This window comes from Euphorbia lathyris, chromosome 3 (assembly GCF_963576675.1).
Source record: "Euphorbia lathyris chromosome 3, ddEupLath1.1, whole genome shotgun sequence".
NCBI lineage: Eukaryota > Viridiplantae > Streptophyta > Magnoliopsida > Malpighiales > Euphorbiaceae > Euphorbia > Euphorbia lathyris.
Window position 1 is genome coordinate 101,015,962 of NC_088912.1, and position 25,582 is coordinate 101,041,543.

General features: G+C 37.8%; 1 protein-coding gene across 2 annotated transcripts; it reads right to left on the reverse strand.

Moving 5' to 3' along the window:
- Window positions 1-639: 639 nt before the first annotated feature.
- LOC136224673 (CSC1-like protein At3g54510) lies at window positions 640-23,789 on the reverse strand. Of its 2 annotated transcripts, XM_066013079.1 has the most exons (9): window positions 23,380-23,789; window positions 14,601-14,741; window positions 13,588-13,651; window positions 11,274-11,486; window positions 8,337-8,635; window positions 6,123-6,402; window positions 4,726-5,004; window positions 3,068-3,301; window positions 640-1,039 (listed from the first exon to the last, which is right to left on the reverse strand). In XM_066013079.1, the coding sequence occupies exons 1-9, from the start codon at window positions 23,661-23,663 to the stop codon at window positions 884-886; spliced, it is 1,950 nt and encodes a 649-aa protein (XP_065869151.1). In that variant the 5' UTR covers window positions 23,664-23,789; the 3' UTR covers window positions 640-883. The 2 variants fall into 2 exon arrangements, with proteins under 2 accessions (XP_065869151.1, XP_065869152.1); XM_066013080.1 differs by lacking the exons at window positions 13,588-13,651; window positions 14,601-14,741; window positions 23,380-23,789 and adding exons at window positions 11,908-12,404; window positions 12,664-13,542 and having other exon boundaries at window positions 642-1,039.
- Between the last annotated feature and the right edge of the window lie 1,793 nt (window positions 23,790-25,582).

A 25,582-nucleotide genomic window follows, 5' to 3' on the forward strand; every position in this document is an offset into this window, starting at 1 on the left:
GCTCATGGATGCAACTTTTAAGCCTCTCTATTCTTAGTATCATGGGAGAAAAGGCATTTGAAGTAGTGAATTAAACAAACAGCAAATAGATCATCATAAGAAATTCCAGAAATGAGAAAACTTACCTCCCTTCCATTTCGACGCATGAACTTATCGTCGAAGCTGTCCTTGTCTACTCTCTTCTTCTTAGCTCAGGTTTTATCTTCAAGGCCATTAACAGGAACAGAGACCTCAAATCCGCATTCACAAACTTTTAAACCAAATAAGCAAAACCTTTTGGTGACTTCGCACTAAAGTATAAAGCTGGTAATTATGACCAGTCAACGCGAAGTTAACGTGTCACGTCAGTAATTTGACCTCCATAAAAGTCAAAATTGCTGACTGTGACGCATTGACTTTGCGTTGACCGATCAAATTTTGACTTTTAAAAGGTCAAATTGCTGACATTTCGCGTTGACCGGTTACAATTACAAGCTGTACACTTTAGTGGGAGGACTCCAAAAGGTCATATTTACAAGCAATTCCAGAAATGAGAAAATTTTACCTCCCTTCCATTTCGACGCAGGAACTTATCGTTGAAGCTGTCCTTGTCTACTCTTTTCTTCTTAGCTCGGGTTGAAGTCACCAAGGTTTTATCTTCAAGGCCATTAACAGGAGCAGAGACCTCAAACCCTCATTTACGAACTTTTAAACCACGGGAATATTTTTGCAAAGAAGCAAAATCACAAAGTTTATTTTTATACTAATCCTTAAGAAAATACTCGAGAATTTTTACTCAATCGTGTTTGCTTAAAAAAGAAAATCCCTAATCTTATAGGAATCAACAATTATTCAAATTTATCATTAACTACAAAAAAATGAAAGAATTAATGCTTAGAAAAGATCAGACAGAAGACATTAATGGCTGGGTAAAGCTTGATTTGGCTGTCCTGAAATTCAGTGGCTGGAAACTAGGAGAAGAATAGGCATGGCTAGCATTCTCATAGTTAACATCCAATACACCATTCCTCTCGTCTATTTCATCGTCTTCAACTGCATCCTGAAACATAAATCAAAATTCGTAATTCAATGTTCGTTTGTTTTCAATTTTTGAAAGTCCAAACAGCTACAGTAGCAGCAAACAGGAGTAGGTGAAATAAACGGGCCCTCAGTCTTAGGCGCAAAACATTTTTAAGCCCCTCTATGTTATTGAGCCTCTCTACTTTGACCCGGCTTTGTTTTTGTTATGGAACTAATTGAACTAAAAGCTTAAACTGGTAGTTAAAGGTCCAATTCATATTAATATTAGACATAACCCCGCACGCAACTAGGCTTGAAGTGTGTACAACACAGGTCCATATTAACATGTGTTGAAACAAAATCAACAAATGGGATTGTCAAGAACAGAACCCTTGATCAAAGAGGCTCTCATACCATGTCATGAAACCAATTGAACTAAAAGCTATGTTGCACGAAAACGGATACTAGGAACGTAATTTCTGAAAAACATAGGAAACGGAAATGTGAGGAAAACGTGTGAATATTAAAAAAATAGGGACATATTTATAAATTTAAAAATATAATAATACATTTAAAAAAACAAGATTGAAGAACAAAAGGAAGAAAGTCCAAGCTCAATCGAGATTCAAGAGACAAAGATTATAGGAGAAAGAAGGTATGGGTAAGTTCTTTAAATTGAAGGATACAACGACGTTTACGGACATGTTTCCGTTTTCCACATCGGTCGGAAACGGGAAAACGCATGTCATGAAGAGTTCCCGTGCTTGATAGACTAAAAGCTTTAGCTAATAGTTAAAGGATCAATTCATATCAATATGTGACAGTTTTGTTAAACCTCTTTATAATTGAAACATATTGAACCCGGATAAAATGCAACGACGATCAATGAAATTTGGATTCTATATCACAAAAGTTATTCAACTTCATTTTCTTAAAATGAAATCACTAAACTTCAAATTTGATTAAGTCATTCTGGCCAATTTGTATATAAAAACTCACTGGAACGTTGACGGCCAATTAGCTTCTTGAAGTTACTCAAAGTGACATGATTAACCCCCACAAGTCCTAAGCTATGATGCACAGAAACTCTTCATGACATGTGTTTCCCCATTTCCGTCACATGTGGAAAACGGAAACTGATATGAAACGTTTCCGGGCACGTTTCCGTAATTACCCAAAATATGAAATACGTCTCTCAATTTTTAAACGGTTTTCCTTACCTATTTCGATTAAAATTTGAAAATTCAAACTTTCTATTTTCTTCGTCTTGTTCTTCAATCTTGTTTTTTTTCATGTATTTTTATATTTTTAATATTTATAAATATGCTCTTATATTTTTATATTTGCACATTTCTCCTACGTTTCCGTTTCCTATGTTTTTCAAAAATTACAATTCCTAGCATCTGTTTCTGTGCAATATAAGTCCTAAGTGGCAGAGCAAGTGAAAATTTCAACAAGTTAAAGAACGTATCACTTTAAGCAAGTTTAGGAGGTCAATTGCCAAAATATCGCTTTAAGTAAGTTTAAGGAGTAAACCCGTCGGTTTCAAAGGTGTCTGAATTTTATCATAATTCACACTTGGTACCTAGATTTTATTTTATCCTAAAAACATAACTCAAGTAAAAGTGACTGAAAGTTTTAGTTCATTTGATCGGTTAATGACCAGATAACGTAAGTTTGACCATTTTGAAATAAACATTGGGACCTACCATACACTCAATTAATATAAAATTACAATAGTATCATTTAATATATATATAGAGAGAGACCGCTAAATGGTAGTATTGTAATTTTATGTTAATTGAGTGTATGATGGGTCTAAATTTTTAATTTAAAATGGTCAAACTAACTTGGTAGTCATCTTTACTTGAGGTATAAATTTTTTTTGGACAAAATGAAATCTAGGTACCAAAGTGTGAATTAGGGTAAAATTCAGGTATCATCAGTTGTAATTTACTCGTCAAACTTGCATTGACCGGTAAAATATACTAAATTATCCGATTATCGTTACTTAGGTATATTTTTAGAACAAAATGTAATCTAGGTAGCATAATTTACTCTATTTTACCTTGATAGAATAGTTGCGAAATGTAGGAAGAAAACGGATCTTGCAGTACTCATTGAATGCTATAGTCATGAGTACCAGAGGAATTGTAGCAATAGATGCAGCTGGTTTTGACTTCAACCCGAAAAGCCCAATCATGGTGATTTGCATAAGTATTATTGCAATGTATATATAGTGATGAATGTATGGCCAATACCCTCCACTCGTCTCGTAAACAGTTTCATATACATCTTCAATCTGCAAAACCAGGTTAAACAATTTCAGAAAAAGAGGAAACCTGTCACATATCAAAGGAAGAAGAACGATTCATGGAGTGCAACTCAATGAAGGAGTTTAGATGTCTCCTTTATAATAATGTTCACAATAACTCTGGAAAAATAAGGTGTGCTTTGACGGTTGATTGATCTTATGAAGGCATATGATAATTTAGCAGACTGAAACAGATAATTTATCTTTATTTTATCTTGCATTTTTGCTTATTTTGTTTGTTTTGGCCTAATACATCACCATCTCCTTAAACTTGTTCATAATAGTATATTGGCTCCTTAAACTTTGTGTCTCACCAGTTCCTTGAACTTGATTATTTCGTATCACCAACTCTCTAAACTTGTCCATAAAAGTATATTAGCTTATTAAACTTTATAAGTGTCTCACGGAACTCCCTAAACTTGATTTTTCCTCTTCTTATATCTTTCAACCCATTATAAGAGTTAGTGTTACAGGTTTGAAAGATCGAATGGATGAGGATTGAGAGTTAGTATTATGGTGTTTGTATTTAGTTGTTACCGAATAAGCAAGTTTAGGGAGTTGGTGAGACATTTATAAAATTCAGTATGGACAAGTTCCGGAAGTTGGTGATACGGAATAATCATGTTCAAGGAGGTGGTGAGACGCTTGCAAAGTTCCGAAAGTTGGTGATACGGAATAATCATGTCCGAGAAGGGGTCCCACCACAAGGGTGTATTGGGGGCAAGGCTTTCCCTACCAATTGTATTGGCAAGAAACGCTCCTACGACTCGAACACGTGACCTCTCAATCACACGACAACAACGTTTACCGTTGCACCAAAGCTCGCCCTTCTAAAATTCATGAAAGTGATCTCTCCTAAAATTCCTTCTAAATCTTCACTTTCCTTACTCATCGGAGCACAAACCTTATAGCTGCACTTTGATTTCAGTTAAAAGAAAAAAGGCTTATTGTATATTTACACTCTTAAATTTGGATCGTTTTGCCTATTGGCACCCTGAACTTTTAAAATAACCTATCACACACTTATAATTGGTTTTAAAAACCTATCACACATCTATAGTTGGGTTTAAAAACCTATCATATACCTATACTAGGCTTATTCATGAGGCATATAGAACCAACTCACGTGTTTTTCTTTTTTTCTATAGCATGCACATACCACCTCATATGTCAAAGATGACATATCAATGATTTTGTGTGCAATAGGTCCGAATGAGCCAACTATAGGTGTGTGTGATATGTTTTTAAAGGCAACTATATGTGTGATAGGTTTTAAAGGCAACTATAGACGTGTGATAGGTTATTTTAAAAGTTTAGGGTGCTAATAGACAAAACTTGCGAAGTTTAAGGGTGTAAATATGCATTAAGCCAAGAAAAAAGGTGCCAAGACAAACCGAACGAACGATACGAACCTGGTTGACAATCACAATGTAGCCCAGACAGAAGGAGCCAACAAGCAAGGGCAGCATCATTGGTGAGACAAGTGCATATACCATACCAATCAGTATTGATAAGGAAACTGAAGGTATAAATCGATAGAATGGCAGCGAATAAAGATAGGGGTTTTCATCCTTTCCTCTTCCACATGTATGTAACCTTATGGAATCTAGTAAGAGCATACCAGGCTGAAGAAGCTCCAAAGAAAATCCTGATAGGCCATCTGTTAAGATGTATGTCATAAAGAAATCAGCCTGAAATGCAAGTAAAATAACAAGTCAATCCTGCACAAACTAGTTTCGGAAGGATAGTACGAGCATGTACATTTTGAAAACATCAGCAGAACATGATGCAACACACAGTTGTTAAAGGCGCAAGGCGCATTAAGACGCTAAGGGGTCCTGGAGCCTAGGCTCTAGGCACAAGGTGAGGCGCGTGTCTTAAAAACATGAGGAGCATAAAATAAACTAAAAATATATACTCGTTTACTAGTTAAGAGTAAACCAAAAAGACACACTTATGACCACACAAACAAAATAAAACCATATAAAAACATAATACTAAATCATAAATGTCCAAAACACCAAATTAAGTTCATACTTCATAAAGACACTAACAGGCTTAATACCTTCCCAACTCCTCCAAGTTGTCTCCATATTGCAACTGACCCCGAACTTAGACTTGTGACAACTAACCTCCTCAAATAGGTTAATATTTGTGATTTTGGGAGTTTTTTTTATGTCATTTAGTTAATGTATCAGTAGATTAGTTAGATTTAGCAACCGATATTTGGGAAATCTTTTATTTCTGATGTAATATTATGTGGAATGTTTTTTTGGGTTTAGGTGTTATCTATTGCAAAATAAGCAACTTGAGGAGTTATTTGTTCCAATTGAGCAATTTGAGAGGTGATTTGTTCCAAATAAGCAAGTTAAGGGAGTTAGTTGTCACAAGTCTAAGTTCGGGGTATCAGTTGCAGTATTGAAACAACTTGGGGGGCTGGGAAGATATTAAGCCACACTAACATATACTTAACTTCTTAACCTAAAGTATCTAACTATAACTAATGCTATTAAACTAAGAACCATTCATTGTAAAGCAGTTATTTAAAAAAGCAATATTTCAGAAAAATAAAGCAGTTATTTAAAAAAAAACTGTAAAAATAAAAAATTGTAAAAAAAACCTAAATAAAACTGTAATGAGGCGCACAAGGCGATAGCCTTTTGAACAGGGCCTCAGTTTCAAGATTTAAGGCGCAAGATCTTGAGCCTTGCTCGAGGCGAGCGCCTTTAACAACTATGATCCAACAGATTATTAAAATCTATAAATTGAGATGCAAATAATGTAGAAAATGAAAACCTGGTCAGCTTACTTGAGCAGTGACAACACTAGCAAGATGGCTGGGAAAATCCTTGGGATGAGAAAAATATTGCCCGATTTCATCGAGTAACGAACCAGATATCAAGCTCAAAAAGAATACATTTCCCAGTAGAAAATAGAAAACCATATTGCAGGCTTTAATCTCTGCTTTGCTGTTAGAGATCGAACCGCCTATGTAAGCCATGCCAAGCATAGCCAAGGGAACGATATATATGAATCCTTTCAGAATAGCACTGGGAAGATACCCTGTCAGAATAGAGCTTACTCCTGGTCTATCACAAAACCAACATGTTAGAATATACCCGACAATGGAGCATCCATAGCATAGGTATGAAGTGAAATAAGCTCAAGGCTTAGTACGATTCAGGTGAAAATGTGATATGTATATCCATCCTACATTGCATAGACGCAAATAACACGTCAAAATCAGAGGTAAAGGGTCAAAATGAATTTCACATATCGAATTGTCCAAATTGACATGTAAAGTATGCATAGTTGTGAAAGGCGAGGCGAGAGGCGACCCAGGCCTTCCGCACCGGAAGGCAGGCGTTATTCAGAAGGCAACCGCCTGGCTGCCTCAGGCGAGAGGCGGTTGGAAGCGAGAAGCGGTAGCCTTCTGCACTTAGGCGGTAAGTTACAGTTTTGAAAAGGGACTTCTAGGTTAAAGACATCAGCATCGATCCATGGACAGAAATTTCCTCTTCTACACCAATCGACATAAACTTACTCTCCTCCAACCAACAGCACCAATGGACATATACTTCCTCTCCTCCCTTCCTCTTCTACACCAATCGACATAAACTTACTCTCCTCCAACCAACAGCACCAATGGACATATACTTCCTCTCCTCCTATGTTACATGGACTCGGCAAAAATGCCGCCTTCCCGGTGTCAACACAACACGGATCCGGGTACGAAATCCATGTCGGATTCGTGAGGCAAGCTCTGAACAGCCCTCCATCTCCGGCTGAGGAAGAAGGTCTGCCGCCGCTGTACTGGGCACCATTTTTTAAAAAAAATTGGGCCCAAACCGTTTAATCTGGGCCCAGTTTCTGAGAATTGAAAGAAAACCCACTGAAAATCAATGTCAAGCCCAATTAGGCTTGCTTTGCACTTGTGTATCTTGTGCTTTTATTGATTGTTGATTGAACTTTTAATTTTTAATTAATACAGTTGATGAATGTTTTAAATTTTGGGATTTTTTTGGAATTTATATATATAAAAATATATATAAAAAAAAAAAGTATCCCCGTACCCGTGTCCAAATTTAGGACAGAGTCCCCGTGACCAAAAAAATTTAACTTGCCGTACTGGATACTCGGATCCGCACCCGTGTCGGACACTCGTATCCGAGTCCATGTAACATAGCTCTCCTCCACCCAACAGCACTGACTGTCTCTTCTTCTTTTTTATTTTTCCTTCTAGACTCTCCTCTGCTCTCATTTGTTTTATTTTTCTTTCTATAATCTTATCCTTCTATTTTTTCTTTTCTTCATCTTCATCCTACTGTTATGTTGCCCAAATTTCTACTCTTTTATTATGACTTAGGCAAGTGTTATGCTGCCCAAATTTTGTGATTTCTATTATTATTACTAAGTTATGAAAGTTTATGTGAAGTTTATGAAAGTATGTGAAAGTTTATGCTAATGCTACTGTTATGAAAGTTCATAAAAGTTTATGCTACTATTATGCAAATTTGTGAAAATGCATGAAGTGAAGATGCTACTCACACCTCTACACTTCATGCATTTTCACAAATTTGCATGTGTAAAAGTGTTTGAAACTGTATGAAACTATATGAAACAGTGGCTTACAAGTATCTAATTTTCCAAATTTTGCAGGCTGTTGGACATGACGACAGGAGCTTGATGATGAGGATTTATATTTGGATTGATGACGATGTTTGATATGTTATTAGGACTAGAAGTTTTATTTTCTTTAACAAATTTACAACTTTAGAAGTTAAACGAGTCAATATCCTCATGTGCGAGAGGCGGTCACCTTGCCTCTAGCGTTTGCTCGCGGCGATATTTTGCCCTTTCGACTTTCACAACTATGAAAGTATGTGATGCATAGTTTTTGTACACGTGATAATATTGTAATTCTGACAACGTATTAGTTTGAACAAAAATGAGAGCAAATCAAACTAGTGCTTGAAGGTCCAAATCATATGCGGAAAGAAACAGCAAGAGCAAGAGTCCTTACATTAGCTCTATGGCGGTGGCTGGAGGGAACCATTTCTTTAACGTCTCAAATCGGGCTATTCCTTGAACTGCTGTAACTGGGACTGCAAAGAAAATTGTAAGTAGTGATGCTGCAACGATTACTCCAATTTTGTAAACTAGCAAAATGTTCAGTGGAATTCCAATGCTCCTCCATAATACATCCCTTGGTTCTGGAGCCATTTCAGTGGTCAATAACATTGGGTGTGAGTGCTGCTGAGATTGGGCAGCTAATGCAGCACCGGATCGAGACTTGAACGTGGCAAAGGCAACTGGTAACTCCTGCACGATAAAAAGAACTCTGGTTTTCAAAATAGATACAGTATATGCATCTAATACTATGTGCCTGGTTCTCCTTTTTGTTAGAAGTGGCAAAAATACACACACGACGAGACATGCATTTAGCTTAGTAGGTAGTCATTTTTGGGTTGACATGAAAATGACACGCAAATTTTTCGGTTCGTGTTTTTATATGTCACTTTATTAATAAAGATAATAAAATTATAATTATTACTTGCAAATGTAATTTGAACCTCCTAAATTGTTATAAACACATTATATGACCCCTAACACGATATTAGCGAACTTTTCGATGGTCAGTGTTAACTTACTAATGTGAAAATGACATAAAGTATTTAAAAATAGTATCATATCTTCTTATATTTTTAAAAATTATCATTAATATATATGCATAACATAATTAAATGTAACCCGAAAACACGACACGAAATCGACACTAACCCGAACAGGTTAACACGACTGTAACACGAAAGTTTTTGGGTTGGGTTTGGGTTTACTATTTCTAATACAAACCCGAAATGACAAGACTTGAACACGATAATTACCAGGTCTACTTTTTGTATGTCCCTTTAACTGTCCGACTCTAAACATGAAATATAAGATGTCTGGTTAAGATTGAGAAATAACTAAAATCAGAATATAACTACTAGCAAACAACACATAGCTAAAAACAACGGTTGAACCAAATAGACCTATGTCTTATTAGTCGCCAATGGAAGAGAAACATCAAGTTTTGTTTTCTAAGCTACAGATTGCTAAAGATTTTGAGCTTCTCAAAATTCCAACAGGTAGAAACTAACTTGTAAAGTGTAAATCAAGTGAATTTTCTCATTGAAGCTAATATCCATTAAATATTCATAATTGGCCTAAACCATAAACAGCCCCTGAACTTATCAATTTTGGTCATTTTGCCCAATTAACTTATGGAACGACCTATTTGCCCCTCAACTATTTAAAAGTGGTATTAGTAACCCCTTCTTTTCATTATAAGAGGAACAAGATGAAGTTCCAACATGGAAGTATTGAACCAGCCTGCATATATGTAGACGACTTAGGAGTTAAAGTTATATGCAATTTTTTCAAGAGAACTTGTGTATTGTCTATATTGCAGCTTGTTTTAGTAGTGCACAACCTTTTTTATTATGACCTTGGTGCTTGCAATGAGAACATGTCATGATTGTTCCGTTATAATAAAAGAGGGGGTTGTTAATACCACTTTTAAAGTGTTGAAGAGGAAAATAGATCATCTCGTAAGTTCAGGGGTAAAATAACCAAAAGTGACAAGTTCAGGGAGCTTCGCATGGTTTAGGCCTTCATAATTCATACGAATTCTGTCCAGAAAATACCTTTCCTTGTAGCATATTTTCACCCTGTAATTGGCGAATCTTATGATAAATTTCCTGAGCCTTTTCCTCGAGCAGGGTAATTTTTGAAACATCTTGTCCAGATGTATGAATGAGTAAGCCCTCTTTGCTATGCTTCTTAACACTGGACTTTCCTTGCAAGTTCTTAATCTTTTCTTTAATACCGTTCAAAACGGCATGCAAGAGAAACGCACGGATAAAGAATAACTTCATTTTGGGTGGACTAATTTCAAACTATTTTCATGAATGTGGTAATTTTCACACGTGTAAGGGGGGAGTTTGACCATAGGCAAACCCAACTCCAAGTATTGGCAAAGCTATGGGAAGGATTCGGTATCGATTGGCGAATAGACATATCAACATAGATCGTAGAGGCCGAGTTGGTATAAGCAACGCTATAGGGGACATGGACTATCCTGGCATTGGATCTCCGCCACCCTTGGGTCAGTAGTCGGAACTGGCTTAAGTGATCCACCCTCGTCCACTAGGGACAGGAAAGTCGGGTATTCGTCCTTCGTGAGGGGAGGCGGATGTCTCCATAGAGGAAAAGGCTATGGACACTATGGGACCGGCGAGAGCCCATAGTGTGTGCCCATTCTATGGCGAGCTTTAATCACAGGGAAACCCTCCGGGACGGAATGCCGACATTTGCATTGACGGGACGTTTAAAAGGGGATAGACCTCTTCAGTAGGAGTTGGCAGGCTGAGACTTGGGGAAAGTCGACGCGCCACACAGGGTTTTGGCCTGACTCAGACCTGGCCCAGTGACACCCTACTGGTCAAAAAGCGGTCGAGCTAGAGCAATGGGAATTTTCTATAGTCCACCTATAGCACATGCAGAAGACTCATATTTCATAACATAATGGTGAAATTTGACAACTTAGTTTTATTTTTTTTATAAAACATTCTAGGTACTCACTTGAAGACTCAAAAAGGTTTTTTTCTATACATCACAGCCAAGAGATTCTCTTCCTGTATCTTATATTTTAGTAAACAAATTTCTTACAATTGTATTTTGTGACAGGACTGGTAGAAAATTCCTGCAGTCCTGTCCTCCTTTCTGACCAACAAGGCGAGCCAAAAATACCACAAATGCGAAAATAGTTTTAAATCCACCCTAACTTAAGAAATTTTCTTGTAGTTAACCACAAATGTGTCAAATCAAGCATAAGAACTAGATGAATGTGGTGAAAAAATAACAGAGCTAGCACGTAAAGAGCATAAGATATTCTTTCAACAATTGAAATTAACCTTACCAGAAGATCTTCAACAACTTTTGTATCATATAACATTTGATGGGAATGGTAACTTTTAGGGTAATATTTTGAGAACAAATGACCAACGGAACATCCATATGCGTTGTGTTCAGTGCATAAGGGAATCTGTCTAACTAGAACAGCGAAATTATCTGGCCGATGTCTCAAGTCTTGCAGCCGTTGAATCCTCTTAACCAATATTTCATCATACTCCTGAAAGTAAATGGAAAAGAAAGTAAGCCATCTCATCTTTCTAAATCATAGATATTAAAGGCACATGGCGCACTAAGGCGTTAGGGGTCCTCGAGCCTGGGCGCACTAAGGCGTTAGGGGTCCTCGAGCCTTGGCGCACTAAGGCGTTAGGGGTCCTGGAGCCTTGGCGCACGGCGCGCGCCATAGCGAGACAAGGCGCACTTACAAAAACGAAAATTATAAAACTAACATAAAAACGCAATGAATACTAAATCATTACAATATTAAGCATAAATATGTTTTAAAATGCAAAAAGTTGCTAAAACCCAGGTTTTTTCGATGAAACAATATCATTTTAGAAAAGATGCTATCTTATGATATTAGCAATCTCGCTAGCGAGTAAAGAGTTACGAAGTAACAAATTAAAGCAAGTCAACCTTACCTTGAGGTACAGAGTAGTCTTCCCTTTCTTCCGAGAAGAAAGACATTTCATTCTGAGTTTACGCCCCATATTAGAAAGCTAAAGTCGAATACTAAATCCTAAGTTCTATTTCTCATCACTCTTCAAATTAATCACTCATATTGAATTTGAATTCCCTTTGCTGCTTTGTTTCTGTTTGAATTGGTTTTGTGTTTTGTTCCATAGTTGCGAAAGGCGAAAAGGCGAGCCGAGGCGATAAGGGAAAAATATCGCCTTGAGGCGACGCGACCGCCTCTCGCAGGTGGGGCGACAAAAGAATTAGAAAAACACAAAAAATAAAATCATAACTCAAATTGACTAGTTTAATTTCTAAAGTTGTAAGATACAAAAACTAAATAATTCATGCGTATCTGAGATCATTTGAGCTCCCTGCCTTGACCTCTTGCACATACTTCCAATAAGGATCCGTTCTTTTTGTAGCTCTCGATGTATTAGAATCACTAATAGTCATGAAAAGCCTGCAAAATTCAAGCAGCATAACACTTAAAAACTAATAACTAATAATAAACTTGCACAACATAACAACAACTAATAATAAACTTGTAAAAACTTCACAAAATTTCATAAAAATTTGAGCAGCATGACAATTAGAACAAGTCCTAAAAATTTGGGCAGCATAATACTTAGAACCAAGAAAAGTAAGAGAAGAACAAAAGAAACTAAGAAGATGGAACTAAGAAATAGAAGAGAGAAAAGTAAAGCTGTCGAAGTATGTACCTTTTAGATCGACGGTGCTGTTGGAGGAGTTGAAGTGAAGTTGTCGAAGTGGATGAATTAAGCCTCAAGGAGATGAAGTCTTCCAACTGGACACTGAGAACCCTTTCTATCCAATCGCACAAACTGCCTGATTACGGTTACTCCAATTTTTAACCTAAATATCACCTTAGACCCAAAGGCGACCGCCTCTCGTCTAAAACCGCCTCTTGCCTGAGGCGGAAAGGTGGTCACCTTTCGAATTTCGCCCGCCTTCCATTACAGAAGGCGGTGGCTTAATCATCTGGCTCGCCTTTCACAACTATGTTTTGTTCTACTGAACTTCTTCCTCTTGTAATAAGATTTTGTCGTTGCCTCTGCTAATTAATTCAAATGTATAATCCCTCTCTTCCTTTTTAATATTTGTTTTTTTTCTCATTTTGGACCTTTCAGAACACTTGTTCCATATGTGTAACAGTCAAAAAACCCCATAAAACTGCCCCTAACTCACCAAGGCGCGCCTTAGTGCGCCTTTGGCAACTGCCCCTTGACGCAAAATGGCATGCGCCATGGCAGTTGCACCACGTCATGGGGTGTCATAGCGCCAAGGCCTGCGCCTGGTGCGCAATGCGCCATAGGTGCGCCTTTAATAACTATGTTCTAAATTACAGTAAATTTGATAATGCACCAAATCTGTTCAGATCCTTAAGTGCAGTGGCAGAGGAAGGGGGCTCATGGCACGTCAGTTGCATTCCTGGCCACCAGAATCCGCATTAGAACAAGTGGTTCCAGGCGGTCTTCCGTGTGGGAAGACGTCTGCTACCCGGATTCCGTATCCTGGCTCCACCACTGCTTAAGTGGTCTGAAACTAATTAACATCTTGGTTTGTTTAATAACTAATAAAAGAAAATATTACAATTTGCTCACTTTATGAGAACTTAACCTTACCTTATACAGTAGGTATAAGCCATAGAAAGATATAAACCACAAGCATATAAAATGCACCCAAAGCCTACGGAACAAAAAAAGAAACTTATCTTACCATAAGATAAATAATTTACATTATATATAGGAATGTAAATGAGTCGAGCCGCTCATGAGCGGCTCGATAGAAGCTCGGCTCGAATCGGCTCGATTTGTAAACGAGTCGTTCATGAACACGATATACTGGCTCGGTTAGTAAACGAGCCAAGCTTGAGAAGACCAAAGCTTGCGAGCAGCTCTATGAACTAAAAGCTCAAGCTGATAGTTAAACGTCCACTTCATATTAATAGCTGACACACCCCCACATGCGAAAGGACACTTGGGCTTGAAGCGTGACAACACAGGCCCATATTACCATGTCATGGAACCAATTGAACTAAAAGCTCAAGCTAGATAAAGGTCCACTTCATATTAATAGCTGACAATATTATTTAATCTTTTAAAAAAAAATTAAATATTATTTCATTTGTCATTAGATGAGTTCGTTCACAAACATAATAAATGAGTAATAGACGAACTATTTGTAAGCATCTTGTTTGTTTATTTATTCACGAACTTTGCTTGTGAGCTTGTTTATGTACACAATTAAAGAGCTATTTGCGAGTGAACTTCATAAATATAATTAATAATTTACTCGCAAACAATTTATGGTTAGATAATTTTCTTAATAAACCAAGTTCAAAGAGGATTTTGGGCTCGAAACAAGCTCGAGCTCGCTGAGCTTGAGCAAGCCAAAGCTCGGCTCAGGCTTTTTTATGGCGAACAGAGCTTGAGCAGGGCAAAGCTCAGGTCGGCTCGATTACAGCCCTAATTATATACGGTGGCGGAGGCAGGATTCTAAATCTGGATGTGCAATTGTTCTTAAGGGACGGCTGCCTGGAATCACTCCTCCCAAAGTGGATTCCGGTGGCCGAGGATGCAACAGACCCTGTGCACCCCCTCCCTGTGCCACTAATTACATAAATAGAAAACCTAACCTGTTGGAACCCTTGATAATATTAGATATGGTAAAAGAATCCATGGAATGCTTGATCTTTGATGGGTCCCCTTGGCCACCGTAATTAATAGGAAGAAGTATCAGCATCCCAATAAGCGAGCAAACCCCAAAGAATTTTATACTGCAACAGAAAAAATCACACATAAGTGCCAGTTTGTTTCATCTGCTCGTGTTTGCTGCTGCTCTTAGTTGTTTGCTGTTACCTATAGGTAGCGGATATTAGTTGATTTTTCTGTAAATAACAGTTGTTTCGAATTTTTATTAAACGTTTTTTGTCTCCTGTTTAGACTTAAAAAAGCAAAAAAACAGTTTCAAAAATTGAAAACAAATGGTCACTAAATCTCTTCCCATTCAAACTAATCCTACCTGGTCGAAAGAAAGCTAATTAATTTGTTCCAAAAATGTCATTTTCCACTAACAAAGGATCAATTTTGCACCTAAACTTAACCATCAAAATAAACTTTAGATATTAATGTTTAGTATCAGTTGGTTCTTTGTAGCTAATTTTTGCTTCATTATTCCAAACCGTAGAATAAAAATAATTGGTTAAGATTGAGAAAAAATGGTTCATAACTGACCTTTTTTACCAGATGAAAATCAAAATAACACCTGTTAGTAAAATAGTATATTGTTACTTACCACTTCCACATACTCTAATTACATATCACTAGAGTGCTTTATTATGGTCAATTTTTGGTAGAGTCCACTTATTGTAGAACACTCTATATTTATTCAATATTGATGTTCCAGGTTCACATGGATCCTGATTACCAAATGAAACTTAGTTAGATGCAGACTGAGGGTGGAGATTTAAAGCATTCCAAGGCTTATATTTTTTTTTTTTTTTTTGAAAGATTGGGACGCGATTAAGAGGTTAGACATCCCAACTAGGTTGGCACCCCTAACGCACTTAACCAACCCTGAATATTATTAATAAAAAAAATGAAAAATACAAAAGGGGGAGAAAATTAAAGGAAACGAATATGAGCAACATTACAAAGGTCATCGAAAACATGAAATTGGCAAAAATAAGGCGCAGAGTGCCACCAGTGGAGCGCTGATGCAGATTTGCCAAAACAGGCAAGACGATCCGCAGCTTGATTACCTTCCCTGAAGATATGAGTGATTTTGCAGTTCATAGACGAACAACGTGATAAGCAGCTTAACCATTCTTGCTTAACCCTCCATGGAACCGCAGTAGATTTTTCACTGAGCAACTTAACCGCATATGCCGAGTCAGATTCAATCCACAAATTGTGCCAGCCTCTTTCCCAGGCAGCTTCAATAGCAAAGACGATCGCCATCAACTCAGCCGTATGAGCATAAGAATCGGCAATGGGAAAGGCGAAACAGCCCATTACAAAACCTCTTCCGTTTCTGAAAATCCCCCCAGCGCCAGCGATGCCAGGAGCACCCTCAGCAGCCCCGTCGGTGTTAACCTTAATCCAGCCTGTCGGGGGCGGACACCAGCGCACCGTAATGAAGTCCGGTTCCGAAGGTGGCCTGACCCGAGACGTTGAAGAGGAGGTCCATTTAGGCTCATGGAAGAGGAAGAACAGACGGTTCAGAAGAACTTGGATTGAAGGGAGTTCGTTTTCAAACACAGCCAGGTTCCTGATATGCCAAATATACCAAACCGTAGTAACCGTCGCCAAGTTCCACAAGCGGCGTTTCTTCGATCGGAAGCCAACCGCTCTTATAACGCTAAATAAAGCCTCAAAAGTAGTCACAAAGCAGAGAGTAACCGCAAAGTTATTAAAGACCATCGCCCAAAGACGTCTCGCAATCCAACACGTAAAAAAAAGATGATCCAAAGTCTCGATATTGCAATTACACAAGGCACATCTCGAAGCAAGAGAGAAGCCGCGTACCTGAAGATTAACCTGAACTGAAATTTTCCCATGAATTACCAGCCAGCAGGCAAACAAACGTCGGGGAGGGACAAATGCATTCCAGATAAAGCGATTCCAGGGAACCGCCGGCGAAACAGAGCAGAGCGAGCTGTACAGGGATTTTGTCGTAAGTTCTCCTGACATGGAATGTTTCCAAATGTAGGTGTCGGTTCCATCCCGATTACCTTGAACCCGAAGAATACGAGTCTGGACTTGTTCGGGAAGCTGATCCAAGTTATTCCACGAGTTATCCAACCTGTAATTTCGCACTGGCTCAAAAAGTGTGCGCTGATTTTTAGGCGGAATGCCAAGCTGATCAGCGACAGACGGGGATATCCACGAGTCGGTCCAGAAATTTAGCCGGGAGTTGTCTCCGAACCACCACACAATGTCCTCTCTAACTTGTTCATATACCCTCCTCATGGAAGACCAGACCGACGAGTTTGAGATGTATGGATTTGGTAAGCCCGAATGCGTGTGAAAGCGAGTAATCAGAAGCTTAGGGATGAAGCCGTCGCCCTTTAAAAGTTCCCAACTGAACTTTCCAAGAAGTGCTGAATTAAACATACTCATGTTTTTAATTCCCAATCCACCACACTCTAAAGGTTGACAACAGATATGCCAGACAACAGTGCAAAGTTTCCGCTGATCCCTATTTCCCGTCCAAAGAAAATTCCGAAGGGCTTTATCAATTTTTGTGATAAGCGAGACAGGCCATCTGTAAACCATGAATGAGTGGATCAAAGCTCCCGTTAAAGCAGATTTAATTAGAGTGAGTCTGCCCGCTAGAGAAAGCGCTTGCCCTTTCCAGAGATTGAATTTAGCAATAAAGCGATCCATTAAAGGTTGCAAAAACCTTGCCTTCGAGGCCCCCTGAAAAAGCGGAACACCAAGGTAATTGAAAGGTAAGCTCGCACGCCGAATTCCCAATATGCCGACAAGTCTGTTTTGGCGCTGAATGTTGATCCGATTCCCAAAAAACACCTCAGATTTTTCCCAATTAACCGTCTGACCCGAAATTGCTGCATAGAAATCAAAAAGATCCTTGATGCACTTCATGTTCTTTAGGGTAGCCCTGGCAAACAACAACATATCATCTGCATAGAGGAGGTGCGAAGGAAAAGAAGCTTGCCTGTTATATCATCTGACCCGAAATTGCTGCATAGAAATCAAAAAGATCCTTGATGCACTTCATGTTCTTTAGGGTAGCCCTGGCAAACAACAACATATCATCTGCATAGAGGTGCGAAGGAAAAGAAGCTTGCCTGTTATATGTCATAGTCTGAAACTGATTGTTCCTGACCAGCTTAGTCAGCCATCGGCTAAAAAAGTCTTCAGCAATGCCAAAAAGAATCGGGGAAAGAGGATCGCCCTGTCGCACACCACAAGAACAGCCAAAAAAACCCTTAATTCCGCCTCCCAGAGCAATAGAGATTCTAGCTGATCGAAGAACTTCCAAAATCCAGTCTCTAAATTGCAATGAGAAACCAAATGCTTCCAGAACAGCCAAGAGGAAGTTCCAATCAAGTGTATCAAAAGCCTTTCTAATATCAATCTTCAAGGCCATATTACCACCATAACAGTTTTTATTCAACATGTTAATACCTTCAGAAGCTGCAGCAATACAATGATGAATACTTCGACCAGAAATGAATCCGAATTGATTGTCAGACACAATACGAGAAGCAATAGGGGTCAGTCTGTCTGCGAGAATTTTCGAGATAATTTTATAATTGAAATTACCCATAGCAATTGGCCTAAACTGTTGAATTTCTATAGCATCAGCAGATTTGGGAAGCAGAGTCATAATACTGGAATTCATCCCTGGCAACATGTAGCCCGAAGCAAAAAAACTCTGAACCATCTTACAAAGATCCGTGCTAATTATGTCCCAATACTGTTGATAGAGTACTCCCCCGAAACCGTCAGGTCCCGGAGAGCTATCTCGGTTCAGATCAAAGACTGCAGACCTAATCTCATCAATCGAAGGTTGCCGAGTTAAAAGCTCATTATCCATCGATGTGACGCAAACCGGAATTACCTCAGTGATTGGGGCATGGTCGACTAGAGGCCTGCTGCTTGTGAACAGACTTGAATAATAATCCACGACATGTTGTGCGATCACATTCTCATCGTTGACCATGACACCATCAATAAGAAGGGTATAAAGAGAGGAATGAGTTTTCCTACCCTTAGCTGCGCGATGGAAATAGCTCGAGTTACGATCCCCCGCTTCAAGCCATTTTTCTCTACTTTGATCCCGAAGGAGAAGCTCCTGTCTGAATAGCTGAAGATCTAAATCTTGTTTTGCTTCCACTTCCTGCACACGGTTTACCTCATTCAGACCCTGAGAAGAAATAACTTGTTGTACACTCGAGAGGCGCAAATTTGCAGCTGCTATATTATTCTCAACTCTGCCAAAGATTTCTCTGTTCCAAACCCGGAGCTTAGCCCTTAAAGATTTCAGTTTGTAGCAGAAAAGTTGTGCTGGAGGTAAAGAGACATGAGTACCTTGCTAGTGCGTAAGAACCAACTCCCGCAGCGAGATATGGGTAGTCCACATGGAAAAGAACCGAAACCGGGAATGCCTTACTATACCATTTTTGCAAACTAATAACAAAGGACTATGATCTGATTGGTAGCGGGAGAGAGCCGTACAGCTGATAGTACTCCAGGAATCAACAAAATCCTCAGACACAAGAGCCCTATCAAGTCTACTTTCAACATGCTCAGTGCCAAACCGACCGTTTGACCAAGTGTACTGCAAGCCTGCATTAGCCACTTCGATAAGCTCATTGTTGTTAATAAAATCACGGAACTCCCTGCAGCTAATATCAGACGGAATGCGTCCGGTTTTTTCGTGAGCCCCTGTAATCGCATTGAAATCTCCAATAACCATTTTTTTTCTGCTATCATCAATAGCACTGACAGAATCCCAAAGCAGACGCCGTCGACCAAAATAATTGCTGCCATATACAAAAGTAAATTGGGAAAGACCCACTGCAGTACCATATCTAATCGTAATGTGCTGATCATGATTCAAAATGATATTGCAAAGATTGGTATTACCGATTTTGCAGAAAAGCCAAATAGAATTACAAGGATTGCTTTCAACAAACTGTAAGCCAATCGAATTCCAGAAAAACGTAGGAATTTTATCCAAAGTAACCATGGGTTCAGAAATACAAACCAAATCCGGATGATTTACTTGACAAATGAGCTTCAATGCCCGTTGAGTCCCAGGGTTATTAATTCCCCTGCAATTCCAATACAACACAATCATGTGTAATTGATAGTCGGCCTGTTCCGCCCCTTAGAGCGAGAATATGTATTAGTACCCGACATCTTGGCCTTATCCTTCTTTCTAGTTGTTATCCAGTCAGTATCCACATTTGGAATGTAAATATCTTTATTCTGAGGTCGTTCTGAAGAACCCGTCAAGTTACCTTCAGCAACTCGCTCAGCTGTACGAGGAGCATCGGTCTCTGTCTCTGCTGCTGGGTGGTCTTCCTCATCACTGCAGTCTCCCCAACGTTTGGAACCCTCCTCACTTCCCTGAGTTTCCAGATTGGCGGCGGGATGAAGAATTATTTGTAAAGTGTCTTCTGCTACTTTGTTTTTTTCCGCATCATCCGCGGCAGAAGTAGCGTGAGCTTCATTTGGTTCCGAATGAACATCTAGATTTTCATGTGTAGTAGGTGCCGCTCCACTCTTACTTGACTTCATATGCCTCTGCATTTGAGGTTTTACTTCTCTGTTGTTGCGCCTACACTGAGCCGTGGTATGCCCAATGGACGAACAAGTGCCACAAAGAGCCGGGAGCTTTTCATACTCTAAATAAACCCACAACTTCTGATTATCCGTATCCACTCTGAGCTTCGACTGAATATCCCTTGACAAATCAACATCTATCAACACCCTGGCGTAGTGGCCTAACTCTCCATTAACAGTATTATGATCGAAACGAATAGGCACCCCTACTACACGTGCAATACTCGCAATGATCTTAGTGTCCCAAAATTCCCAAGGCAAGTTGTAGAAACGTACCCAAACTTGCGCAGAGGTGGATTTGTGTGAGTCCGGATTGAATCCCGGTGTCCAAGGTGAAAACCGAATGATTCCAGGCTTGAGTGAAATGGGACCGAGGCCCCAAATAGTCTGTAGTGCATCCCTGTCTGGCATAATAATCTGGTAGAAACCCTTACCCAATGATATAAGCTTCCAATCCATATTTCTCTTCCAAAGCTGATTCAGACGCTGCTTCAATTCGGCATGTTTCCAAGGGCGATCTCCCTTATTCAGAAATATTCTCCCAATGACTGAGTGCTGAAACGCTTTAACTCGTTCCTCATAAATGGCTTGTGGGACTTTAATGGCCTTGAAACCCCCTTCCTCTGAAATTAAAGGCTGCGACGGCGCTGGAATCGCCGTTGTGGTGACTGATTTCTTTACAATTGACGCAAAGGAAGGTGCGGGAGTTGAGGGATCCTTACTGATTGTAGTTTTTAGTTTGCTGTAAGACCTACGATCAAATAAATGGGTGATTGCGACATCTGATTCGGTTGCAGCGGTGGAAGAAGAAGCCATGGTGAATCTGATGAGAACGGCGACAAAAAAGAAGGCAGAGCTAGGTCGCCGGCGCTAGGTCGCCGGCGGCGGGCGGCGGCGGATGGTGGCCGGCGGCGCGCGGTCGGCGGCGCGCGGTCGACGGTCGACCGGCGGTGCAAGGGTCTGATGCTGGCAGGTGGAGATTAGGTCATCGCAAGAGAAACCCTAGGTCGCCATTTTTTCTTCCTGTCTATGTTTTCTCAAACCCCACATGTTTTTCCCTTCCAAGGCTTATATTTAATCAGTCTAGATCTAACGGATTTGGTCATCAGGGTCCATGTGAACACTAATGATTTATTCAATTAACATATAATTAATAATTTTTTAATTTTACCCAACAATATATTTAATTAATACTAATTATTTTTTTGATAAGAATTAATACTAATTATTAATACCATAAAAATATTTATTCAATATAAACAATTAATTTAATACATATTATTATTTCAATAAAATTAAATAAACAAATAATAATTATTAAATAAATTAAAATTATGTGGGACAAGTTGAGATAAAAAAAATAATTACCTTTTATTTGAGATACAAAATAATAACAGATAAATACAATGTTGAGATACTTTGAAAAAAAAAATACAATGTTAGTTTTATTTGTAAAAACTGTGTGATATAAAAAAACAAAAACAAAAATAGTTACCGTTTAAGATATGGAAAGTGGATTATAAAAAATAAATAAAAAAACTTAAATTAAGTGGAAAGCATTTAAAAATAAGACAAAAACAACCGTTATTGGACCTTGGAATTGAAGAAGGACATAGTTGCATATGAAATATTTGAGGCCATAGTTGTAAAAACGAGATTTTACTCCTGAATCGAAATCCACGTGACTACTGAATCAGTTCAAATTCATAATATGATAAAATATAAAATATTTACCATATTGAACTCAAAATATTATCAAATATTAGTTTAGAAATGTAATTTTAATGTCAAAAAAAAAATCATATGAACCAAGTACTTACAATTCAAATCTAATGCAAATGCAATCCTAATAAAACTAATTCACAAATCGGACTATGTTTAATAACTTAGTGGAGATGAAGAGTTTGAGTTTCTTACTCTTTTTCCCTTACTATCAACTTGATAATGATAGAATGAAACTAGTTTGAGTTGATAACTTGTAAATAACAATCGGACTAGAGGATAGTGGATTTAGTAGTTAGTGTTATTGAAGTTTTTGATGAACATTGATAAAGATCCGACTCGAAATAGAACTGAATCGAATCGTATGATTCAAATCGCGAATCGTAAGATTCTGTTACAATTTAGATTCTGTTTGAGGCACTATATCTAGGCCAGTTAGCTTCTTACGTGATTTTCAGAAACTGCTCTCATGTTTTTCCTTACTTATTTCCGGAAGATAAAAGGTTTGTTATCATAACAAACCAATATTGGTTATAAGCTTGTAATCATTTGTTCAAAGTAACAAACAAATTATTCTAATTAGAGTTGCTCCAATGGCTTCTTAACTTGTTACACATTATTTTGAACTAAGTAAATCCAAAATAATAAATTAAAGATCAGATTAATACACATTGAACCTATAAACCAAATTTTAGGAGCTAAATCTATCCATCCTCAATTTAAACTTCAATTTTTATCATTTTCTTTGTCAAATAATACCAAAATAATACATATATCCATTGTTGTTAGAATCTGACAATTTACGAGTCAAATCTATTGGTGAATCTAAAATTGTAACAGAATCTTACGATTTATATATTTAATTCGATTCAACTCTATTTCGAATCGAATTTTCATCAATGTTCATCAAAAACTCTAACAACACTAGCTATGAAATCCACTACACTTTAGTCTGGTTGTTATTTAGTAAGTTATCAAATTGGTTGTTATTTAGTAAGTTATCAAATCAAACTCGTTCTTCTAAACTAATATTTGTTAATTTTTACAATATTATGAATTTGAATTCACAAAATGTGGATTTGGATTTTGGAATGGAATCTCGTTTCGACAACTATGCCTATATCAACATCATAAATCGGGTCAAAATTCCATCAAATTAATGACAAACATTGCTAAGTTGTGTAAATACCTAAAGTTCATTTTCAATCAAATAAATTCCGAATCCAACCCGATTGACAGAGACAACACAATCTATAGAAACTATAAACGCCATTGACACAATTATCATCTTCTTGCATCTATATCACATATAACGATAACAAACACATATATAACATTAAACGATTTTAACACGATCCATTTAACAGTACTGACCCGAACTTGAAGAGTCTGATAATGACGAGTGCATCAAGGCCACTAGTTCGGAGAATTTCATCTTCAGTGACACTGAAAGCGCGAGGAATCCATGAAATTGAAGGGAGGAAACGAGAGAGAGTGAGAGTGTGATCGAAGGGGATCTGTTGTCGTTTTGATAGACGACGAGCGTAGTAAATGGGAGCGTTGGATGGCTGTTTTTTGAAGATGGAGAAGAGTGAAATAACTATCAACGCTAAGCCGAAATTAATGGCTGCCGAAGCCAATAGACTTTCCGGCTTCATTTTTCCCCTTTTTTTTCAGTTGTTTTGATGCAGAGAAGAAAGGGGGGAAGAAGAAAGAGGGTGAAGAGAGAGAGAGAGGGAGAGAGAGAGAGAGAGGAGGAAAGAGAAAAGAGCGCCAAGTTTTGCTCTACGTGGCGGGTTTCCATGAGGAGGAGAAATGGTATGCGGAACTGTTTTTTCTGCGACATTGCGAGGCCCAATTTTGAGTTGGGCTGTTTGCTGCAAATTGTAGGATTACTTGCATATATACTTGTCGATGGGCCGGACTGGGCTGGGCCTAACGGGCTTTTAAGTAAAAACACTCAGTCCAATTCCAATCCAGCGTGCTATTAATTTAGGCGGGTTCAGTTCGGGCTGGACTCGGGTTTAAATATTAAATTCCAAACTCAGCCCATATATACATAGTTTTTAATTAAATAAAATAAAATTTATGCCTGAAATAAATATTTAATATATAAATTTATTAATTTATTGACTAATATTAATAGGTGGGCCGGACTGGACCGGTCCGGGCTAATTTTATCAATCCCAAGCCCGTCCAAAATATAGACAGGCTTTAGCGGGCCTAGATTGGACTAGGTTTTAGATCAATTTTCATTGTTTAAGTCTGCCCCAAGGGACACGGGCATGTGAGGGCCAAACGGGTACTCGGGCCTGTCGATAAATCTACTTGCATATAAATCGTAAATGGTGTAATAATATAGTGATTGGTAGACGGATACCGGTGGATTTTTTATCACAAAAAAAAAGATTAGGGACCTTCGTTGGTTTGCAAAATCAATAATTTTTAATTTCATAATGGATGAACTCAAAATAGAACATTTTAAAAATTAAATTTATTTAATATCATATTTATCGTAGATCTACATTTTTTATTTTCAAAAATCATCAGAAGTTTTATATCTCTAAATACTAATTTTTTCTCTCCTAACTAAACAATAAATAAATGACCTCAAAATAAAATTAAAAAAAAAAGTTAAAGAATTAAAGTTGCTTAGAAGATTATCTATTCTTAAAATTTTCTACTTTGAGATTATCAACGATCAAAATATATTCTAGTGTTATAATTGAATATGTGATAAGCAAATCATTGGATGATTTTAGGATTCAAATTTATGCAATTTCATAGTTAAATCGGTCATGGATTATTATATGTGATTAAAACGCTTTTTAGTTGATACATGCTTAGATTGTTTGTAAATATGCTTTATATGGGCTTATTTATCTAGTAATAATTGTTGGGTTGTAATTTTATAAATACGACTTGTCGTTTTTCAATTTTCTTTGTAATTTTAAAAGAAGTTTTATTTTATGTAATTCAAATAAGACAATGAAGCCCACAAAGAGGCCCAGACTTAGAGTTGGAGCCTATATGCCCAAAAGATTATTTCTATTATAAATTTTAGAAATTTCAATAGGTTATACTAGGAAGCTAATGTAGAAAAATTTATTTTCTATTATTTACGCTTTCAGATGCATGTCCATTTATACCCATGGGTCGTGTAAAGCCGTCTTAGAAGCCGTTTTAATTAACTAAATTAATAATCCCTCAATAGTAAGTCATAAGTGTTTTCCACAAACGAATCTTGTCAAGACATCGATTATTTGAACGTGGGTTGTGCCAAAGTCAAGTACGTTAGATCATCTTTGTGAGTCAAAGGTTAAGGTATAGGATTGGCTTAACATCAGATTAGTGGTTTCGACTTAACATGGACCCCATGCAGACCCTGGCCCTAAGCACTGGATGGGAAAGGCCAAAGTCCTAATTATTATTCCCTTCAAACCGAGAATTACAAAGAGATGTAATTGGAATGAGATTCCTACCTAAACAGTCATGTCTTACCATACTACAATATGAACTAATTTATAAAGATATTAGTTCATATTAATATGAAGAATTAAAAGACCTTAATAATTAA